Genomic DNA, 23,730 nt, shown 5'->3' on the forward strand with positions numbered 1-23,730 from the left:
CAGAATTGTTAGAGTTAGAAAAGACCTCCAAGACAATGTGGTCCAACCACCCCCCTACCACCAATGTCACCACTAAACCATGTCCCCAGGCAGCAGGTCCAGCCTTTCCTTGAACACCCCCAGGGACGGTGACTCCACCACCTCCCTGGGCAACCCGTCCCAGTGTCTGTCAGCAGGATCCTGCTGTGCCCCCAGCCCAGACATGGTGCAGAACCAGGCGGTGGGAGCAGGGACACACTGGCTGTGGGCGCTGCGTTAAGCCCAGGAAACGGGGCGCACTTCTGTCATGCCAGCATGAGCCGTGCCACAGGCTCAACCTTGGAGGCTTTCCAGCGGCTCCCACATCCCAAAAGCGACGTCCTAAACCAGCTGTTGCTGCCTGAGGTGAGCTGAGGCCCAGCACTGGTACGGACGGACCCCCGGCCTGCCCAGCAGGAGCAGGCCGGGCCCGCCAGGGGACGCCGCGGGGCGACGGAGCGGGGCCGGGGGCGGGGGCGGGGGCGGGCGGCTCCTGGGGGCGGTGCGGGGCCGGGCAGGGCCGGGCCGAGCCGAGCCGGGCCGGGCCGGGGCAGGACAGAGCAGCGGGCGGCGGCGGGGCCGGGCAGAGCCCCGTGGGGAGGCGGCAGGAGGGGAACGGCGCCGGACAGCCCGGGGACCCGCCGCGGTCCCGAGCCCGCAGGCCGGGCAAGATGTGGCGGCGCTGGGAAGCGGGCTGGGACGAGAAGAGGGAGCTGCAGGAGCTCAACTCCCGTCTGCGGCTCTTCGTGGGCCGGGTGCGGGAGCTGGAGGAGGAGAACCGCTTCCTGGCGCGGGAGCTGGCGGAGCTGCGGCAGCAGGAGCTGGTGGGGCTCCGGGTGCCCGAGCAGGAGCTGGGCTGGCTGCGGGTGCAGCTGGAGGAGCTGAGCCGGGCGAAGCTGGAAGCGGAGCTGGAGCGGGACGGGCTGCGGCGGGAACTGGCCGAACTGCGGCTGCTGGGCGCGGAGGTGCTGGAAGCGAGGCGCCGCTTGGAGCCGGAGCTGGCCGGGCAGCGGGAGCTGCTGCAGAGGCTGCGGGGAGACTGCGTGGCCCTGGAGGAGCTGCTGCTGCAGCTGCAGGTCGAGCACGGGCAGCTGGCCGAGCGGCAGCGGAGGGAGGCGGTGGAGATGCGGGAGCTGCGGCTTGACCTGGCCGCCCTGCCGCCCCCCTTGTCGGTGCTGAGCCTGGAGGAGCTGGAGGAGACCTACGAGATGGTGCTCGGCCAGAGCTGCCGGGAGACCCTGCTGCGCTACCAGGAGCAGATCCGGGCGCTTCAGGAGCAGGAGGCGCAGCGGAGCCGGGAGGACCTGGAGATGCTGCGGGAGGAGGGCCGGCAGTGCCGCCAGCATCTGGAGGAGCTCCGGCGGCAGGGCCAGGAGCTGGTCGGGCTGCAGGAGCGGCTGGAGGAGGAGCTGCTGGCCGGGCAGGACCGCCACAGCGCCGAGGTGGAGGAGTACGAGGTACGGTGGCGGGACCCGGCCCCTTCGCTGCTCCCCCGGGGTCTCCTCCGGCTCTCCCGCTCGCTTTTTGCTTTAGGTCCCGGCCCCTGGCGGGATGTGGGCCCTGGAGCCCCCTAACCCCTGCAGCAGGATTTCCCCAAGCTGGAAGAGGAGGTGGCCCAGCAGGAGCTGGCTGCTGCCCAGCCCATCTCTGGGGGCTGCAGGGAGCCCCCTGCCCTGCTTTAGGGAGAGCCTGCTGCAAAGGATGGGGGGCCACGGGGTGATGGTGACCCTGAGGGGACCCGCTGGTGACAGGTGCTCCCCTCCCGATGTGCCCTCACCAAGTTCCCCAGAGCTGGCTCACAGCCTTGCCAGGGCCCTGTTCAGGTTGACACTGGGATGGACAAGCCATATCCCTGGGCGGTGGGACACGGAGCTTCCCTTCTGCCCGGAGACTTGAGGCTGACCTGTTGGGATCAGAGAAAGGATCCAATTTTTTTATTATTATTATTTTTATTTTTTTCCACTTCTGGACATAGAGAAATGCTCATAGTCTATGCTGTAGTTGAGAAAAGTTAGTCCTTTGAAGGCAGGAAGATTTGTTACAGTGCTACAAATGACAAGCTGAGCGTGAATTGTTTGGAGATAAAACTTTAACATTGTAGGTGGCTCATAGCTGTTTCAGGTGGATTCTTGTGGTTTTAATCAGAGTTACTGTAGCATCTGTAGCTGAGGATTTGTTTGCAGTCAGAATAACGTTTGGCAGCATGTGTAATCACCCCCTGTGCGCGAACTGATCAGCAGATGCTGGGACAACAAAATATCAGTTCATCAGATTTAGGGCACAGAGCACATATTAGATCATCCAGACCATTGATCCATTTCCCGAGGGCAACATTTATTTTGCTCGTTGCTAGACCTTTTACTAATGCTGCTGGAGCTTCTTGTTTGTCCGAATCCCGCGTGTTTGTGGTCACGTTGGGTTGAACAGCCGTGGCAGGTCGTGGAGGTGCTGGCCAGTGGGCAGGGACTGGGACCTGCTGCTGTGGGTCTGCGTTTTGTACCCTACTAGCTTGTTTGCAAGTTGTGTAGCTTGCAGATTGCTGTGAACTGAGGCAAATTAGACATGTAAGAAGTAATCAGAAAGGCTTTTAACTTTTTTTTTTTTTTCATTTTTGACAGGATAGTTTATTCTTCCAGTCATGTGTACAAACTCTTCCAAAGCTTTAGAAGTTGTATGTAAATCTCTCAATAGTTAAATCTATCTATTGGTCAAAGCCAGGTAAAAATGTAAAGAGAAAAAGAACATTTTAAAACCTTTTTTTAGGAGCATAAGTTTATATAAATGTACATATACCTACTAATACTTAGTTATTCTGATTTTCAAAATATATCCTCTTCACTACCTATATTTGTTATTAGGGATTTAAAATGAAAATGTCACTGACCTTTAATCATCATTGCTTGAACTGAAAGCCTTTAAATACAGTGTTATTTTAAAAAGAGCATTTAGTATTGCTCATTATCCACGCTACAATTTTTTCTTCTAGAACCAGTCAGAATGGCTGTGTTCAGATGGCTAACTCTTTCTTTCAGCTCAGTTAGGTGGTTTTATACCAGTGTGTTGCCTCTGTATCTGCCTGCATTTTTAAAGAATTTTATACAGAAGAGCAAGTGGAGACAGTGCAACGCGTTTTAGAAGTCAGATAATCAAAATCAATGCATGCCCTGCAGTTGTTCTGTTTCAATACCCAAAACTGGATTGTAATTTTGCTAGAGTTGATAAACTTGTGTTACTCTCAAGAGCATCTGGCATGCTTCATTCTTTTACAGGAACAATAGCTAGTAAGTAATAAATAGTAATAAAAGAAAAAAAAAGTGCTTTGATATCCAACTTGAAAACATGTGAGCTGTCTCATCTTTGTATATACATAGATAGAGAAAAATATTTGAATTGTGGTGAAAATGACAGCATAAGGTTTAAAACTTCTGAACAGTTCCATATTTAAACTGACTGGTTTCTAATGGAAAAGGTCTTTTCCAATGGCCAGTCTGTTGTACATGAGAACAAAAAAGTCTTTCACTCACATTTGGTGAGGGGAAAAAAAGATAGAATGTGTAGAAGTAATTTTTTCAGGTTTTATTCTTGTGATCAAAGCTTTTTTTCTTTTTCTTTTTTTTTTTCTCCTGTCGTTGCTTCTTTTATTGGTGGAAGTATATTTAGCATGGATTTCAAGTTACTCTTTAAAGAGCATCTATTCCGTGGTTATTTATTGGGAAGTGTCACATAGAAATGATATGTATGTACAGATTTTAGTCAAGTGATTACTGTCCATTGCAGCTGCAATAGCAAGTAGATTTATTCATACTTTCCATATATCATCCAGTGGCCTTATATGTCCATCTTTGTCTCCTGCCCCATTCTGATCCTCGCTAAAGCTTTCAGCAGTGTTAAATAGAAATATGTGCTTGGAATTATAATTCAGCTGAACCCTGCAGGCAGTAAATCACACATTGTTTGGAACGTTTTCACTCATCCTGGATGCCGAGGGATGAAGTCAGTAGATCTCTTATGTCTTACTTCCATAATTTTAGCTGTGTGCTCTGACAATACTCACGCAAAAGCTCCCAGTGGTCTGAGTGCCAGTTCCCGTATGGAGTGACAGCAGAAGGAAGCCCCATATTTTTCAGATGCAAAGAAGGCCACAGCTCATCCTGCTGCTTTGGAAAGAGGCAGAAATTCCTCATTAATTCAGTGGGTTTAGGATTAGTTCCTGTGTCAGTGATGTTGGGTGTTCCAGAGCAGAAAACATTTTGTCAAATTAACATATAATATTATTTTTTTATGTTTTATTTTGTGTACCAGTTTCTAGCCGGCTAGGCAGACAGTGTCAGTTCTTCCCCTTACTGAGCCACTGAGTGAGCTGTGGGATTGGTGAACTGTACCAGATGGAAAGGGCTGGAGTCTGAAGCCCTGCATTTATTCTCTCAGTAGGTACAGTTTGGACAACCCAAGTACATTCTTTTCCTGCCACTGCCCTTCTAAAATTTCCCACTGCTGACTGGAAAGGGACATCTGAAGGATGAGACTTATATTCAGTTAGTCAGTTCTAGTAGGACTTCTCCAGAGTTTGGAGGACAGTTGATGTAGATGAGAAATGTTTGCAAGTTAATCCCGTTGAGGAAACTCCAGCGTGAAGCAAATGTGGCTGCAATGATATAGATTACCTCTGGCAAAATGGAAAGTGGTCAGCTTGCAACCTCCCGAACTTCATACACCTTTTAGCATGCTTGGAAGCAGTACGTAAGGCCAATTGTCCTCTGCATCATGTTTAAACATCAGGGAAGGCCAGGCGGTGGCTGTCTGCCATCCAGTCTATACAACGTCTGCTCCTGCTGGAATGAATTCCTTCGGAGCTATTGCACAGTTGGCCGAGGTATGTGGCCCCTTATGGTAATCGTTAGGACACTATTTAACACAAACTTTTGGATCCCATGTGCTCTCTGAATCCAGTGGGTAGAATCTTGGTGGCTTTTCTAAGTCAAGCTTCAGATCTTTGGGGTGAGGAGCCAGAGTTCCTATGTCTTAAGCACAGGCATGCTTATCCCCAGTCATTTGGAATTGCACCCTTAGTCCAGCATACGGACTCTCTGTATAGGTACTCCTGGGGCTTTGGCAACACCTGTGCATTGTGAAGCTCTTTTTAACATACACATGCAGATGTACACTTCAGTCTCTGTTTAATGGGGAGGCAACAAATGCCTGAACCACTTCTCGTCTTGTATCAGAGCTCTTACCACCTTTGGTAGTCGGTCCTGTAGAGATGCAGTCTTTCTTCTCTTTTCTTCCTTTCACTGACTCTTCTGGTTCTGGTAACATCTTCTCCATCCCTTTTTGATAGCCTTTTCCTTCTGAAAGCAGGGCCTGGCACTTTTCTTCCCTTCTCATCTTGAGATTTTTCCATTGTGTCAGTTCTTGAATAGGCCTGTTGCCTCAGAGCTGCTGAAGGTCAGCGGTTCTGCTTGCCATCATGCACGACCACACAGGGTGTTACCTCCACTGCAGGCTGGATGAGGCTGGGGATGGTTGATGGTGTTGTTCCAGATATTATTTGCTATTATTAGCTGCAGTTATTATTTGTCTTCTGACATTAAAAAAAAAAAAAAGGGGGGGGAATTTAACATACACTGAAGAACGTAGGCAAGGTTTGTCACATCACTTAAGTTTAACACCCAAGCATCAGTGTAATTGTGTATCAACAGCTGCAAATGAAGATGAATGTATTATAGAGATATACCTACATCTCTATGAAGACACAGGCAGCTTCCTTCATAAAGCTTTATTTTTGCTTTTACTTTTAAAAAAGGCCATTAATGTTGGCAATGTAAGGCTTCACATTCTTAATTCTTAAACCTTACTTCTGCCAAGAGTGTATCGTAGTGGCATTAAGCAGAGTGGGGAGTCCCCTGCTCTATCTTCATTTGTTCATACTGTGATACTTGAACACTTGATGCATAAAAGTGAAGTATTTTGAATTTTTGAAAACTAGACTGCCAGTGTCTTTATGTTGCAGTTTGTATTGCAAAGGATTTGTTAAGATGCATCAAATATATGCCGTCAAGAATTCCTGTTCAGTGTTGTGTGTATGAGATTTTGTTCAGTAAGTGACAGTTTGGTGTTTGTGCCTAGTGCAGTGTGCTGTGAACCAAATGGAGTCAGGCCTTTGCTGAGATATCCTTTCTGTCCTCCTAGCTCCCAGAACAAGGTGTGATCTATAGCATTTCTGTTAGCATCAGTCTGCTGGCTGAGGAGGATGGATTTGAGTTACTGGATTATATCTGTAGCAAGGAAGCCATTAAGAACCACACTGAGCAGCTAACATCCATACTTGTAGTTCTGAGTCTGCACTGAACATGTTCCTTTCAATTATCAGAGGGTTTATTTTCTGGAGATGGGAATTTGCCCTTCATGTGAGATGTAACACCAGTGATTAGAGTACTTGTGTCCTGCAATGTTTTTTCAAGAGGAGTCACTTACCTGGGTCTAAATCAAATCTTAATGTTCTGTCGAATAAATCTTCACTGCTTTTTCTGTTGGGTGCAGTTACCAAGTATTTAAAGTTCCATTTAGTATTTTAAAGTGTGTTCAAATTTAGATATTTTTTGATCATTTTTTATGCTTATCAGCTTCTTTCTGCATTTTCAAGCTTGTTAAAGAAAGGTGGACAGGTTTCTCATCAGGTCTACTCTCATATCATTTGTAGTCATCATATAAAGGTGCAGCATTATTTTCAGTTATCAAGATGAAAATGAGCAATCCCTTCTATGTCTTCTGAGTAGCAGTCAGGAGAATGCTGGGTGGTTTATGAAGCAGGCATGCAAGTACTGTAGAAAACCAGACTGGAAGGAACCTCTGAAGGCTCATCCTTTACCTTCTAGGCACTATGAATATCTCCAGATACTTGAATCCAAAGACTGGCTTGGGCACACGTCTGTGGACCTCAAAATACTAACAAAGAGAAATTGCCAAAATTCCTGATCTCAAGTATGATTCAAACACTTAGACCTAAGCTCTTAAAATGATAAATCACATTCAAGTCACATTTATAAAGCAATGTGTTTTCCTTGCTAAGTATGCTTGATAATGTCTGTATAGGGCATTTGAATGGGTTTTGCTTAAGTATTTACCTAGCTTCATAAGACATAGAGTAAAATCTTAGCATAAAATTCTGCTTCAATAATAATGCATATGGGGAGGTCACAGAGCTGATTTGTTCTTTTTTTTGAAGTGATGGAATATTTGGATTTATTGCTCTCTCAGAGGTTTTGTTTGTTTGTTTTTGTTTTGTTTAATTAAAGCTTTTAAGTTATTGGGCATGCAAGTGTGACAGATGTTGAGTTCATTTAAAACTGAAAATCAATATTTCTATTTAGCGGATAATCGACGCCCTAGAAGAAGAAAAGCAGATCCTGACCATGTCGATCACAGACTACCTGAAGGACTATCAAGAACTACTGCAAGTGAAAGCCGGCCTCATCCTTGAGATTGAAACCTACAGGTAAGAGTTGTGGTCACACTCAATTGTCCTAATCGGAGGGTAATTTGAATCCCAGATCTGGGAGTCCCATTCATCTTTCCAGCATTTAAAATGCCGACAGTTACCTTTAGAGTCTCAGATCTAGACTCCTTGGATGTGTTGTAATTTTGATGGAACAGAGTGTGTGGACCCCTAATGTCAGTTTTTAGCTTGCCATTGACGTTCTGTGACGTGGTTATCGTGCCATTTTGTGCTTGACTGTGCAAGCAAGATTACACCCCTTCAGAAGGCTGTTAATACATGTGATGTTGTTTGAGATCTCTGGAAAAACTGTAAGAATAGTAAAATAGCATTATTCATAAGTAACACTGATAGGTGCTACCAGTGGGCAGAGGTGAATGGAATTTTGTCCCTTGAGCAAAATTAACTCTTGTAGTAACACATTCTATTCTGCTGTCTGTAGAACATGCTAGAGAAGCCAATATAAACCACAGAAATCCTCCTCTTACCTTTGTACAAATATATTGGTATGTAAGAAGCCTTAGTCCTGGTCAAGTTGACATCAGGTTGATGTGAATTGTTGATGCTGTATTTGATTATAAGCTGAGGGGCTCGTATCTCTAAATTGCAATCAGTAAAACCTGAGGCAGTGTAGCTGCGATCTGTCAACTTACACAGCACACTTCATCATTTAAATATGTTGTCTACTGGCCACTTGCAGCATCAATGTCAGTAGTGAGTTTCCCATTCTTGTTTTGCTTCAGTTGCAGAATAGTGGAAAGATCATAGAAAAGTGATTGCTAAATCCTAGCTTTCTATATCCTTGGTTTCTTAGGGAAATTTTGGGTCAAGAATGAGATATCAACAACCAACTTTTCTGCTAATAAATCCTAAGTACTGTGTGTGTATATATGTGTGTGTGTGTGTATATATATATATATATATATATATATATATATACATAAATATATATATATATAACACTTAGTAGCTGTGCGTCTGAAAAGCCACAGTAATTGTCCTGTCTGGACAGTCATGATGTATTGGTTGGCACATGGCATAAAATTGATTCAGAAGGTTAAGAAAAACAAAACCAAAAACATACGGATTAGAGGTAGATACTACTTTTATTTTAAAGATCATGTTTTCTTTTATAACTTGCACAGTATTTTAAATAAATTTTATGGAGCTATTGATCATCAAAAAGAGAGAAGTGCAATTCTTACTGAGCTAAGTAATAATTTGCAAGCATTTAATGTCAGCATAGTTTCCTATCCTTTTTAAGGAAGTATGCCTCAGTCATTAGCTCTTTTATATACTGTGCATTTTTCACATTCAACCTGCATAAACATTTAATTGTATTTTAATCATAATTATAGTATAACAGAAAATTTGAGAAGCTTACAAGAGTAACTTCTGAATGGCTTGGTAACAAACTAGAGAGCAAAAGATGTCTGTAGTCCATCAAAAAGTAAAGAGAGTAAAGATTGTCTGAAAGTAAAGATTATCTGAACGTTATTGGTTTGTCTAAAGATTCCCAGCCCTAGATAACAGAGAACAATCCATCTGCAGCATGTGGTTGTTGCCTAGTTGAGATGCTTTCTCAACGTGTAGGGTTTCTTTGTCTGTTTGTACTGATTGCAGCTGGTATCAGCAATAGTTTTGGCAAGGCAGACTTCAGTGGATAAATGAGTATCTATCCACTGGAAAAGATCTGGAGATGAATACAGAGAAATGGGCAGTCCTACAGATCAGAAAATAATAATAATAATAATGCTTGCAAACAAAATTCTTCTAAAATCTCAGAAGCTGAAAAGCAATTGTTTTTATTTGTTTTACATGTATGCAGTTTTACTTCGTTGTCTTTTTTTCTCATTCTCCCCTCACTTAAGGACGTAAGGCCTTGCCTTCTGGATGGCCTTTATCAGCACTGCTGTCAGAGGGGAAAAAGTGTGGATCCAGTTAGTAAGCTGCTTAGTAAGAGAATTCTGGACTGCTGATCTATGAAATCCAATCCTTCTGCCAGGCCTTTTAACCTGTGATACCCATGGCACATGAACCCAGCTTCCATTTGTCTTCACATATACCCTTGCTTATGCATTTTGGAAACAAAAAGCACCTACTCACACTCAGTTCAACACCCTGAACTTTCCATTAAGAAGTTTCCATGAAGGCTTTGGCAGTTCCTCGCCTCTTGGCGTTATAGGTCAAGGGTGTGGTGTCTGGTCTACTTCTTGGAGCTGTCTTTGTACCTCCCACCTATATTTTTCCCTTTGTTTTACAACTCCTACAGGTCCCTTTTTAAAGCTAGTTCTTTCTGTTAGTGCTGCTTCTGAACTGGCAAGAAGGTTCCCTGTTGCAAGGAACACCCTTCCCCAGGGACCAAGCATACTTCCTCTTGCATCCTGCTCAGCCTTTCTGCTCTGGGCGCTGAGGCCCACTCAGGAAGTGAAATATGTATCTGGTATGGCTTTATGAAGTGCTCATGGAAATATTCATTCCCAACTCACTTTCTCCAATGCTCACAGAATGTTTATCAAGTGCCTTTTGATTTTGGTCTGTGTTCTTGGAAACCTGCAAAACCACAACTACTTAAACTATCCTGAGTTTTATTTCCAGAAAGGAGCGGTGAAGTATTCACTGTTTAAGACTCTAAAATTAAAAGCAGATAGAAAACCTGCTTAAGGTTTCTCCCTAAATCTCCCTAAACTTTATTGTTGTTGAAGGGTAAAATATTTTATTTTGAAATCTTAGTGTCACACAAATGTTCTATCCTAGGCTATCATCCTGCATTTTGGAGTAGTGGAGCCTACAAAGCATGTTTTTTTGGTCGTGGTCATTGTCAAGACCTCCTAATAGACTTGTCAGGCCTACTTTCCAATCTTTCTTAGGGTGGTTTCCTCCATCAACACCTTTCCAATCCTACCTCTCATGAAATCACTAACATTAAGGCCTCCTCAGCGCTTCACCATAGCTTCTTCGGTAACTGGCACTACTGCCTGTTTACAACTTGTGCCATCCAATGCCTCGTATTTGTCTTTGTTTTCTTTCCTGGAGAATATTCTGAGTCTTTCATGTCCAAGGATTTTCATGTGCAGTCAATCACCTGCTATTCTTCACACAGTCCTTGTTCTCTCATCCCGCGATGGAAATGAAATGTGTGGGACTGGCCTTTACCCCCTAAAAATGCTTCCACTATTCCATTTCCCAGGGAGGGTTTTATATAACTCTTCCTCAAATACCTGGGACAGAGAGGATTAATTTTTACGGCCTGCTGGCTAACTACCCCTATCTCAGATTTCTGTAACCGTTTCTGTAACTGAAACAGAGCAAGCTATTGCTGTTGTGAATGACCACGATAACATTTGTGTGGCATCATTTTACTTTTGGTAACCTCTTTCTTCCCACCCCAACCAGTTTATCTCATACACCTGCTCTCCTGGACTAATTTTTATCACCCACCACACAGCAGGGCTTCAGGTTGGCCACCATGTAGCTGCTTACCTTAGATAAATGGTATTAATAATGAGACGAGTTAAAGGTGCAGCTGTAGTATTTTCTGGCAGCATTTAAACTAAGTCTTAGCACAGCATGGATATATCTCATGTGGGGTCTGACTTCGAGGAAGTGGCTGGCAGTTATTTTTTAGAAGAGTGCAGCTGGGAGGAATTTTTTTGTTATTACTGTAAATACTTAGAAGTTCATACAGTTAAGATTAATCTATTATTCAGGTTTAAAATAAGATTTAAAGCAGTACTTACCACCAAGTGCTTATGACTTAAATAATTAGTATTAAGAAGGTATGCAAAGGAACAGAGAAGCAAAATGTCCTGCATAAACTAAAGCGATGGTGAAGCTGATGAATAGAGCCTGACTTTGCTGGCTTCCTGACCAGTGCTCAGTACATTGTGCTACAGTTTCTTATGCTAGCTTATTAAACCAAAGTCAGTTTAAAATTTTCTTGTTTACCTGATAAGCTTCAGGAAATACGTTTTGAACTGTGTACAGTAAAACAGTGTCCAGTTTTAGAGAGCTTTAATGAAGCTTTGCCTTTCATTTTCAATTACAACATGTATTCAGTAGTAATATTTCAGCTCCAGCTTTTCTGTGTGCTGTTGCCCTTTGCCATATACAGTTACCTCTTGGAACTTATTTTTAGTGACTTCATAGGTTGCTGCAGCAACTGAACAACTGTTGTTTTAACAGCAGCCAGAAATCCTTAGTCAAACTACCCACATTCCTAGTTTCCTTCATCATGCTTAACACTTTCATTGCCAGCTCCTTGGTACGGTTCTGTAATGCCATCAACTTTTTTAGCAAGTCTTTCGGAACAAATTTTTTTGGCACTCACTAACTTAATCAGTTAAGATGTTTGCTCTTGGGAACATACTCTAGAAGTGTTGAAGTGATTTAATTTCTAGCAAGCCTCTCTTAACATGCACTAAGACAAGTTGCTTTTTTTACTTTGGTTTTACCTGACAAAGGATGTCCTAGAGTTGAATTTGACTAACAAACTACAAGTAAAAGTGTTGACCTGAGCATGTTCAAGGAGGAAAGTAGTCTGTAAATAATGTTATGTAATTGCAATTGTTTTCTTCGGAATCTAGGCAAATCCATGGTTGCAAAGAACAAAATTGCCAATGATCTTTGCTGGTGTAGCATTGCCCTACTGGATCTAGGAGCAGTCAGAAACCAAAAGAAGCATACAGTGTCCAAAGTGATTAGTCATGTCATGTAAAATCTACAGGTGATATTTAAAATGTCTGCATTATTCATTTTTCTAGAAATGCCCAGCAAATGTGTTTATCCCAAAATCTTCACGTGCTTTCAGCTCCCCCCAGAGAGTCAGAAGCCTCAGCTATCACAATCCTCCAGCCTCCCTCTTGACAACTTTCATGTTGTGGCTCTGTGTTATCAGTACAAAACATCTGGCATTTCCAAAACTAGAAATGATGAAACAGTTACCTCAGCAGTAGAAGTGACTATAAAAACGCCAAAGTACCATGCTGATTACTGCATTCAGTTGCATATTTAAAGAACTTGCCATAGGATTTTTAGGCTGCTGCACCTATTTCAGGGTATAGCACAGCTCATACCGCAGCAAAAGTGGAAAAGGGATGATTTTTTTCTTCTTTTCTTGAAGAGCAGCTGGACATACTTCATGTCAGACAGTACAAGCATATGGGTAGAAAGAGAGAAGAAAGCACACACAAATTTCCAGAGAATTTATCAGGAATTCTGACATACGGTCTTATCAGACCACCATATCTAACAATTCCAGGACTGAATAAAATGTCACTCTGGCATCTATTTTTTTACTTGGTAAATGGAAGAAGACAATTTCGTTTTTGTAGGGCAGTTTGGTAATTACAGAGAATGGACTTAGTCTTTTTCCCCCCGAGGGGACATAAGTGTGTTGTGTGCCTGTATGAATTTTCTTAATGTAGAAGAGTTAACCCTGAAAATGTTTTGCCCCTCAGCTTTGCTTATATCTCTGGGAAATGTACTTCTGGAGTATATTCCACCATTGTAGAAAGAAGAAAATGGAGGGTAGCAAGTCATTTAGCAATCGAACAAGCCTGTGGCTGCTGTCAGGTTGTTCTTGAGGAGAGGTGTTGTCCGTGCTCCTGCATGCTGTATAGGGAACGTTTGGCATAAAGGTAGGATAGCAATAGATTGGGTGCAGTGTCTCCCAGAAGAGATGATGTGTGCCACCAGTATAGAAGAGGCACCCTAACAGTCTCCATTCTGTGACTTAGCACAGGTAGGTAATAGGCGAAACTATGGAGCAGATTATCAGCAGTTGTTCCCTGCTGAATCTTTTATCCAGGCTCTTTTGCTTGTAATGATACAATTTCCGTAAAGGTAAACCAGTTAGCTTGTCCTGTGCATTTCTGAAAAAGTGCAGCTGAGCTAATATGATGTCTGGGTTGGTCAACATGAGGAAGCCTTGACCACAAGGCTTATGGAAGTGGCATCTTCCTGGAACTGTTACAGAGGTGCTGCAGAAAACGAATGGATGGAAGGCTGATGAATGCAGGAGACAAAGAGAGGTGCCACTAAAAGAAACTGAGCAGTTTCTATCACGAAGTTTTTTTTTTGTTGTTTGTTTGTTTTTTTTTCCTGAAGTTCTTTGCTGTAAAATATGTTGTATTGATTTCAGACAGAGTAAGATCTAAGAATAGTTACTTTAATGCACTTTAACACTGTAAGCTGTTTCCTCCAGCACTAGCCAGCATTTGACAGCAGAAATAATACTTTTCTTCCCTTTTCATTTGGAAAGGGTAAAAATTAGAAATCCTGGGTGTAGCAGTTCCCTCATACATCATCTTTTAGTACTATATTACCAGCAGGAAAGCTGCTGATTATTTGCTTGCTAATATTTTCTCATCTTTGCCTTTTCTTTAGAAAACATTTCCATGTGTTTCTCTGAAAAAGCTTTACTGAATATTTGCTAAGTTTTGTTTGGCTTCATTTTTTTCCTGACTCTGTCATAAGACCATCGTTCTGGAAAATTTTGCTAGCTTCTGTGATTCCGTAGTGGAAATAGGTGGATCTTTTCAATGTCAGGAAGCAGTATATTGACTAGTTTGGAAGTTTTAATGTAAAACTGTATGGTTTCTTTGCTATAACCTACTGTAAGATTGGATTGTTCTGAAGAATTGGACTCAGTAAACTAAGAATCTGGAAGAAGCTAAAGATATCTCATTACCACTGATAAGAATATGGAATGTGAAAAACACTCAGGATCTGACCTACCTGCAGAATAATTATTTCAGTTTCTAAGACTTACACTTTTTAAATATTATAATTATTCTTCCCAATATTTGATTGAATGCTCTCTTTGTGTTTTGCAGGGCTTTGTTGGAAGGGGAGAGCAACCAGTGGATTATTACATGGAGAGATCAGCTTGCAGGACAATTGCCTCAAGGTAAAAAATTACTATTAAAAATGAAAGTTGAATGAAGTTAAATATAACTGGAAACTATTGCGTTACGGTGTTTCTGAAGTGCACATTTTACCAGTGTACTGCGACGTGAATATTGAGTCAGTTCTGAGTTTCAATGTTTTAAATCAACGTAGTTCTATGCTATATGAGATACTTTATAAAATCATGAGTCAAGTGGAAAAGGTAAGCAGGAAGTGATGTTTTGTAGCTCTAATAGTAAAAATAGCTCTAAAAGCAAAGCTTTTGGATGCACATAGCTCTGAAGAGAGTTTAGAAGTATGGAGCAAGAGGTATTTAACAAAACTTATTTAAAACCTTGGCATTCATTATCACGAGATACTGTGAGTGTTAATAAGTTTACATGGGTTTAAAGACAAATTTAAACAGTAACGAAGAAAAATCCAAGACTTACTAAACATAAAGATACCATTTCTATCTTAGGAGCTGCAAATCTCTGGAGGCTGTGAGAGTATACCAGGGAAGTATCACTATTTACTTGCCCTGTTCTTATACTCTTCCCGATGTATCTACTGTTGGTCACTGAAAACAGGACACTAGATGAGATGGACTTTTGATCTGACTGTGATGGCCACTCTCCGCTCCCATGAATTAGTCTAGATAATACGCCTGAGTTTTATCTTAAGTGTTATCTTAAAATCATCAGACTATCATAGGCAGTAGTCCCAGAAGAGACTTGAAGGCTGTATCTGTAGCAGCAAATTAAACAGAGTCAGGCCTAGGCCCAAACACTCGCATACATTTATTTGCGTGTGGTGTTAAAATCGTTGGCACTGCCCTGGCACAGTTTTGATCTGGACTAGCTGGTCTTTTTGCAGACAATGCTCAGGTGTGTTCAGTGGTTACCACAGACCAGGAAACACCACAAAAGTCAGAGCAGATGTGGCTAGCTTTTTAGGAATAGGAAATTTGAGTCAGTCTTAGAGCCAGACAATGCTTCCTGGTCCATTTATTAGCTTGCGTAGGTATGGCCTAAGAGGTTCTTTATTACTCTCTTTTGTAGTAGTTCGTTGTGTCTTGTGGCAACAGAGAGTTGCATTTGTGTTGACTATTTCCATTATACGGTGGCAGATATGCCATTCATTCTTCATAGAAACTGAACAGCTTCAGGCCACTTTGACTAACAAAGCAAAAAAAAAAAAAAAAGCCTGGGATATTAGCAGACATTGTTTAATAAGAAGTTTTAAATGTAAATGAATCTTAATATAAATTTGAAATGTGTAATTCTTAAGTAAACATCATAATAACCAGTAGATTATAAAACATAAAATTAGCAAGCACTTGCAACTTAGTAAAAAGCTTTGCTTTCAGCTTTAATATATTTTATGCATAGATTTAATTGTCAGGCAAAACCTACAGGAATGCCTTGCTAAAGTTTCACTGAAAATGAAGAGGCATTGTTTCTTTCAAAATTCTAATATTACATTTCCTAGTTCTCTTCATTTTATATTCTTTTTAGATACGAGCCATTATTTTAATGTTTGGTCACCTATACTCTTTTTGCAGATATTATAAACACTTCATATAACTACACTGATATTTACTCTGCTTATCAAGAAAGAAATAAAAATCAAGCTTCACCAGCTGTCAGGATCACTGATACAAGATATAGAATACCTGCAGCAAGTATAAGCAGTTCTGCACACTATTCAGCTCAGTCAACACAGGCTGGATCACAGACATCAGCAAGTGGAAAAGGTTTTGGAAGAGATGTACTTGGTTCAATATATCGCCCTTCGACAACTGTTAGAACGGATGAAAGGATTGTGACAGATCACAAAGAATTAAGAGCGTTTACTCCATCCTACAGCAGCTGGAGAAACACTGAGATGCAGCAAAAGACAATTCCAGAAAGAAAGAAAACAGAAGTTACAGCTTCATCCACAGTATCTTTTTCAAAACAATCAGCACACACTGAAAGATCAGACAAGGACAACAAAGCTGATAAAAAGCCAGAGATTACTGAAAATATAAGAACAAAGCCAAGCTTCACTAAATTTCCAATTTATGAGCTGAATACCAATTTTAAACCATCTACGTATGAAGAAACCATAACCGAAACTCGGACCACGGTAAAAGAAAAAAGAGAAGGTAGCAAACCAACTGACGAAAAAATATCTCTGCTGAAAGAAAAAGATAAGCTCGAGAAACAAACAAAGGAGGAGAAAAAGAAGACAGATGAGAAGACTTTTGTACAAGAAAGAAGTGCTGATTTTGGAAGGAAGACTGAGACAAAAACAGGGGTGGAACAGAGAAAATATATCCATGAGGAAGTCATTAATCAGAAGGTAACAGGGGCTGATATTTCTAATGCAAGAACTCTGAAAAGCGAATCAACCAAAAAAGATACAGATGTATCCAGAAGCAAAGATGTCATTGAGATACCCATCACTCTTGAAACACCTGTTCCGGACAAAGTATCTCAGAAGAATAAAGAAGACATAAGGTTTCAAGGTTTTAAAACTTCCACAGGAAGAGAGACAGATGACCATGTAACCAAGCCTGCTGAAATTCACAAAGTCAGTGTTACAGATTCTAGTCTGAAAGATGAGGAGAGAATTAGTGACAGAAGTCATAAAACGGGAACTCTGACAACTGAAAATATTGCAGAAAATATTGTTGCTGACATTCTTAAAAGTTTTACACAGTCTTCCAGTTCACAAATATCAACAGACACAAAAGTCACTTATTTTAATAAGCAAGAACAACCAGACGATGGGAAAATAAAGACTAAGACCACAGTGCAATCTCGAGTTCAGGAAAAGATAGATATTTCTGATGCTGACCTAGGAAGTCTTTCAAACCAGGATGTTAGAAAAGTGGTTCGAGAGGGTGTTGAGGGAACTCCCTCCAAACAGAAGATAGAAGATATAGTACATCAGGGCCTGAAAGGAAGTGAGGGCAAAAAGAATTTGTCTGTTAATGTCGAGATTGTAGAGGAACCACTAGATTATGCTGCTGATGAAAGGACTGATTTTTCAACACCCTTTGAAGTAGAAGAAGTGGAAGATACATTCCCTGAGAGAGAGAAGCGCTATGGTGATGAGGAACAAACCATAACATTTACACATGAAGATCTTAAAAAGAAGAAACAACGCCACGAGAGCTTCACTCATGTGGAGGAAGTCACCGAGGAAGATGACTCACCTATTGAACAAAAATATTTTGTATCTGTTCCCGATGATCATCCTATTATTAATGAAAAAGATGATGACTCAGTATATGGACAAATCCATATAGAAGAAGAATCAACTATTAAGTATTCTTGGCAAGATGAATTCTTGCAAGGCACACAAAGTAAGAGGGATGAAGGTGTAAGCTCTACAGAAGAAACGTATCGCGTGGTAGGAGAGGAAGCAAGTGCCCATATTTTAAAAGCAGAGCATCCCAAAGCTGGAACATCCCATGTTGAATCCGTTGTTATTGAAAAAGAAATAAAAATACCCCAAGAATTTCAGACTTCAATAAAGGGTCTTTTATCAAAGGAAACTAAGGACCCTAAGCATCACTTAAAGGAAGCTTTGGAGCAGTTGGAAGGCAGTCTCCCAGAAAGTGTGAAAGAGGAGCTGTCTGCATTAACAAAAGAAAACCAAGCTGACTCCAGTAGCTTAGAATTTGATATCAAAAAAGTTGACCAAACAGATGAGGGAGGCTCATTGACAATTGTTGCTGAAGTCAATCTATCTCAGACCCTTAATGCTGATGAGTTTGATGTAGCTGAGCTTGGTGAAGTAATAGCAGGGGAGAAGGAGAAGACAACATTGCACTCCGTGAAAAAAGAGAGCTCAGAGAGAGTTGTTGATGGTAAAAGTAATATAGAAATAGATGTTTCTTCACGCAGTGATAAATACACTCCTTTGGCTGATCAAGAAGTCTACAGTTCATCCACAGTGAGAAGGAGTGGTGGCACAGGCTATCATACCACTGAAAAAGTTACTTATGATGGTTCAATTTTGGAAACTGCAGGTTTTGGAGAAGTCTCCCACTCACCAGAACCAACTGATGAGAGCAAATCCATCAGGCATATTAGAGTCGGTCCAACAGAAGTCCAGAGATTTGAGCAGATCATATATGAACAGCCTGGTTCTGAAACGTTCGGGCTCAGTGCTACAGAAGATGTTGTTCAGACAGAAGGCTCATCGGAGGTGAGCCGGTCTGTGAGGCATTTTAAGCTGGGTCCTAAAGAAATCCAAACCACAGAAGAAGTAATTTTTAGAAGCCCCAGTACTACAACGATTGAAGAGATTGATTCTGGAAATCTTTCCCAGCAGAAATTTTCATCAGATTTCAGCAGGTCCGCAAGACAGGTTACGGTAGGATCGAGGCAAGTAACTGAAGAAATGTCTTTTGGAGAGCCTGCTTCAGGCTCCCTGGAGCTCAATAGCTCAGAGAATCTTTCTCAGACAGAAGGGTCTCTGGATGTCAGATCAGCAAGGCACTTCAGATTAGGTCCAAAAGAGATTCATACAGAACAAGTTATCTTTGAAGGACCAATCTCTGGTAAAGTGGAGGTCAGTGACACCAGAGACTTTTCACAGACAGAAAGTTCAGTGAGACACATTCAGTTAGGTCCCAAAGAGTTTATGACAGCTGAAAAAATCATCTACCAGGGCCCCATCACTGAGCACATAGAAATCAGTGAAGTGGGAGACGGAACTCTTTCAGAAGGCTCGGTAAAGCATTTTAGACTAGGTCAGACAGGAGTTAAAACCACTGAGCATATCATATATCAGGGCTCCCTTTCTGAAATCCCAGAGCTTATTAATAAAGGAGGACATCTTTCTGAGACTGAAGGAAGCTCAGATATCAATACATCTTTCAGGCATGTTACAATAAGTCCCGGGGAAACTCACACTGAGGAAATAGTTTTTACAAGACCCATTTCTGAAGCACTGGAAGATCTTTCACAAACAGAAGAGTCATCTGAGAGCAGTAGGTCCATAAAGCATTTTAAAGTAGGATCCAAAGAAACATCTTTTACTTTTCAAATGGATGTTTCCAATATGGGTGGAGCATCTGCAGTGGCAAGTGGAGAACAGCAAGCAGCGATGCTCATATCTAATAAGCAAGACCCTTCTTTTAATCAGTCACAGATTACAGTTGAAAGTGACCACACTGTAGAAAATGAAAGTAAAAGAAGTGGTTATATTCTCTCCAGTTTTTCCCAAGGTCATGGTGAAAAGGTAGTGGAGGAGTCTGTTTTTGATAAAACTGTACAATTGCAAAGAATGGTAGACCAAAGGTCAGTTATTTCAGATGAAAAGAAGGTTGCTCTTCTCTATCTGGACCATGAGGAGGAAGATGATGATGAGAATGATGGACAGTGGTTCTGAAAGGACACTTTAATGAAGTCTACTTGGTAATTTGTTTATACAGGTTTTGATTATCCTTTTTTTTCAAGCAGGAAAAAAAGGGATGGGGAGACATTCAATCTGTCTAGATACTAAGAGTGGACTGAGAAATATTGAATCTAAGCCTCTGCCTATTCAGCACACTTTTTACTCTACTGGAAACTATATTTTTGGGAGAAATCATGCTATTAATGTGTTTTTCCAGATGTATTTCCAGTGATTTGAGATTTTTCCACCTGTAGAGACAGAAATTTACTAGTGAGGAATTCAAAGGATTGTAATTTTGTTTGTTTTATAGCAGGTTAATTAACAAGTGTGTATTTTGAATAGGGTTTTTCAATTTGTGAATACTGTATTCTTCTTGGTTACTGAAATATTCAACAATTCTCTTTTAAGCTACTAACCACAAATATAAGAGGTCATGAGACTAATGAAAGTGGTAGGTAGCTGGTTTTCAGTTCCATTTCTGTGTACTTGTATGCCATACCTAATGAAGTCATTGTAAGATGAGATAAAATTACTACATCTATAACAACTAAAAAAATTTATTAGGATGAAACTATGCATAGCAAGAAATGACAAAAATGGTATTATTTGTATAGCTACAATGTAATGCAAAAAAAACAAGAGGTAACACTGAAGCAAGAATTTCTCATGATATTCCTAGTGAGAAATATTGATTTTTATGGTTGCAGAGTACATTTAATATTTTTGAAAAATCCAATTTTAAAAATAAGCTAGATAGTATTTCCACTGATGTAAGGAGAAGAACTCTTTACAGCTTCAGTGTCTACACACATTAACAGCATCAAGTTATTTTGCAGTATATTGATTACCTTGACACAAGGTATTGCTAAGGATAAGAGCGAAGTGTTAAACATAGTGCGTAATTTCGTAACAGTGGAATTAACTGAAACGTTTTCCGTTCTGAAGAAAAAATGTAAAAATGATATTGATCACGTCTATGATCACCACGTGTCAGGTAATTTCCAGATAATCCTTTCTTTGTTTACAATTGAGATGTTCTTTTTTTTTTCCTAGCCCTGCAAACCCAACCTGAGATTTCAATCCCCCCCTGCTTTTTTTTTTTCTTTTTTTTTTCCTTTTTATGGTTATAACATTTTTATCAGGCCCAAGTTGGTTTCTACTTAAACCATTTGAAAATAGGCTAACTCACTTGGATTGCACAAGGGTTAAGTGAAGGATATAATTCAGTTTTACAATTGCAATTCAGTGACTTCAAAGTCCAGATCGGAAGCCAGAACCAGTAACTGTACTGAACTGTGCAGTGATAGCAGAAACAAAAATAGCAGCAAAAATATTTTTGTCACTGGGGTAAGAAGATACGATACTGGACACGTGTAAGAAATATGAATCATAGAGAAATGAAAAGCTGCTATGTTTGCTCTATTCACATGCACACACGCACATTCACTCACTCTCACACTTTCTCTGCAGAGCATACACACCTGTATCCGGATGGCTCTGGTGTGCCAGTCTGGTAGTCTCAGAATTATTTTCCTGTGGTTCTGTAAGCATAGTTCTGTGTGTGCTAACCCAGATTAGAATCTAGTGAAACTATCTTAGTCTGGCATGGATATTCACTTTTCAGATTCTTTAATATTAACAGAAGCTAGATTTTTCAAAACTGACTGCTACTTTATAATATGAATGTAAATGCAAAGCTAAGGAGAAGCTACATGCTGACTGACATATCATTCTGTTTCAGATATGGGACAGATTAATCACTGTGTGCCTTAGTAACTGAATTTAAAGCTGTATAAAGTATATTTAAGCTATTATCAGTGTTCTGAAGACAAACTCTGGAGGTTTGTTTGCATTACAAAATTTTCAGTATATTTTCCTGACTTTATATAAATGCAACAGCATGAGTGCCAGTGTTGATCAGGAATGGATATTTTTTCAGTTATATACTATGAAATCATTTGTTGAAATTGGCTGTGTAACACACAGCTGGAAAACGAATAGGAAACTGAGGTGTGTAGAAGCACTAAAGGCATGTATGCTGAGCTTATTTATACTGTTCACTGTGTAATAATAATATTTTTTAAAATTATGCATACGTGCTTATAAAAGATCCTGTGCTTCCATTTATAAATAGGATGTTATTAATTGTCATACTTCTAATATCATCCTATACTTTTTTCTTAGCTGACCATCTACTTTTTAAAAATGGTAACGTGTTTATTTTAATAATTGCATATAAACCAGAATTTTCCAGCTAGATGCCTAACTGTAAGCAAATTCTGTACTTCAGGTAGTAAATAACTAAATAAAGAAAGGAGTCAGGTCTATAATAAGCAACAGAGTTAAAATAATAATTAAAAAAAAAAAAAAGTGTTAATATTCTCAAAGTTTGATTCTAAACTATAACTTAAATGCTTTCTGTAAAATAAATCTAAGAATACCTGCCGAGAATGTATTTTGTAATAAACAAAAAGCTACTTACAAGGTCAATCCTATTTATTGATACCTTGTGGAAGTTTTGACAGACATTCTTCTTAAGGACATCTCTACCAACACTCTGTTGTGTTTATCTTCACCTGCTCTGCAGCTTATGTCAACTGAAGGAATAAACCAGTAAGGAGCATGTGAATCACGAAACACAGGTGTCCTTAGAACTGCAGGAGAAAAAAATAAAAATAGTGTTGTTTCCATTGAGGCAATAACACCTCTTCTAGAATTCCTATTAACATCACTGTCAGGTATAGTAGATTATACCAAGATACAGTACTGGTTTGATTGTCTGGAGAGACAAATTTCTTTAGTGTATTTTTTTTAGTTCCATTTAAGATCAGGATTTTAGTGAGCTGTTGGAAAGCTAGTTTAGTCTAGGGAATTGTCAATGTGCATTAGCATAACATTTAAATATATGCACAGTTCCTTTGCAAGAATACTTTCAGGCTGTGAAAACAAAGAAACCTTATACCTATGAAGAAACGTGTATGGATGGTATAAGTTTTAAAAACTTTTATATAAGCAGCCAATTTTCCATTTAGCTCTCATCAACCTGAGGCATTTTGGCATAATGACAGCTTTTGGCTAACACTACCTCCAGGCAACAAAACATAGTTAGGTGGACAATCGCATCCTGCAAGCCTAAGAGTCACATTTGCAGAATCAGGGCCATAGGTACATGTGTTACTAGTAAGAGCAAATATACCTTACTGTGTAATGTACTAACTCACCCTATAGAATCACTTTCTGCATAAGTATTATAACGTGGCTGAAAGGATTGGTGATATAACCTCGGTCAGCATGCGCTTCTGAAGCTTGCTTATATAAGCTGTGCTTTTCATTAAATACAAAAAAGAATTTTTATGCTGTTTGGATTAGGAAAAAAAAAAAAGCTTTTAAAATAATAATGACTAATTTGGGGGTAAAAAACTATGTATTTATATGCTGAAATAGATCAGAAGTGGGTCACTCTTTTCTAAATGTGTAAACCACTGGTCTAGGAATCAAATCTAGAAAGATGTGTGAGAGATCTAGAACTCTGACTGTTTGTGAATAGCAGGTGTTTAAAAAGACGGTAAGAATGTTGAAACTGGGTTGTTGATGTCAGCTGTATGAGACTGCAGGCAGCTTGTGTTTTGGTTATTTGCAATGAAACTGCATTTTTGTGGTGGTATAAGCTTTGTGATTTTACACTTTTTCACTCTTGAGTATTAAACAATCAAAATCAACGCAGATGTTTCTCTTTCTTCCTGTCTGATATTTTTAAGGCTGCATTGCCAAAAAAAAAAAAAAAGAAAGGAATTGGCGTTTATAAATATCTTGTTCTAAGGCCTCTCAGACTGATGAGTTCATTTCAGTCCAAAGAATGAACATAATTTTCATTTCCAGCAAAGGCGTTCCTCTTTCACATTGCTAATAGAAATGATGGCAAAGGATAGCAT

At 40.5% G+C, this 23,730-nt stretch overlaps 1 protein-coding gene across 1 annotated transcript; it reads left to right on the forward strand.

Annotated features, from left to right (window-relative positions):
- Positions 1-560: 560 nt before the first annotated feature.
- Positions 561-23,517, forward strand: SYNM (synemin). Its single transcript, XM_035335603.1, has 4 exons — positions 561-1,475; positions 7,389-7,513; positions 14,350-14,423; positions 15,966-23,517. Exons 1-4 carry the CDS (start codon positions 690-692, stop codon positions 19,790-19,792), a joined length of 4,812 nt encoding a protein of 1,603 aa, XP_035191494.1. The 5' UTR covers positions 561-689; the 3' UTR covers positions 19,793-23,517.
- Positions 23,518-23,730: the final 213 nt, after the last annotated feature.

The sequence above is a fragment of the Oxyura jamaicensis genome, chromosome 10 (assembly GCF_011077185.1).
Source record: "Oxyura jamaicensis isolate SHBP4307 breed ruddy duck chromosome 10, BPBGC_Ojam_1.0, whole genome shotgun sequence".
NCBI classification, from domain to species: Eukaryota; Metazoa; Chordata; class Aves; order Anseriformes; family Anatidae; genus Oxyura; species Oxyura jamaicensis.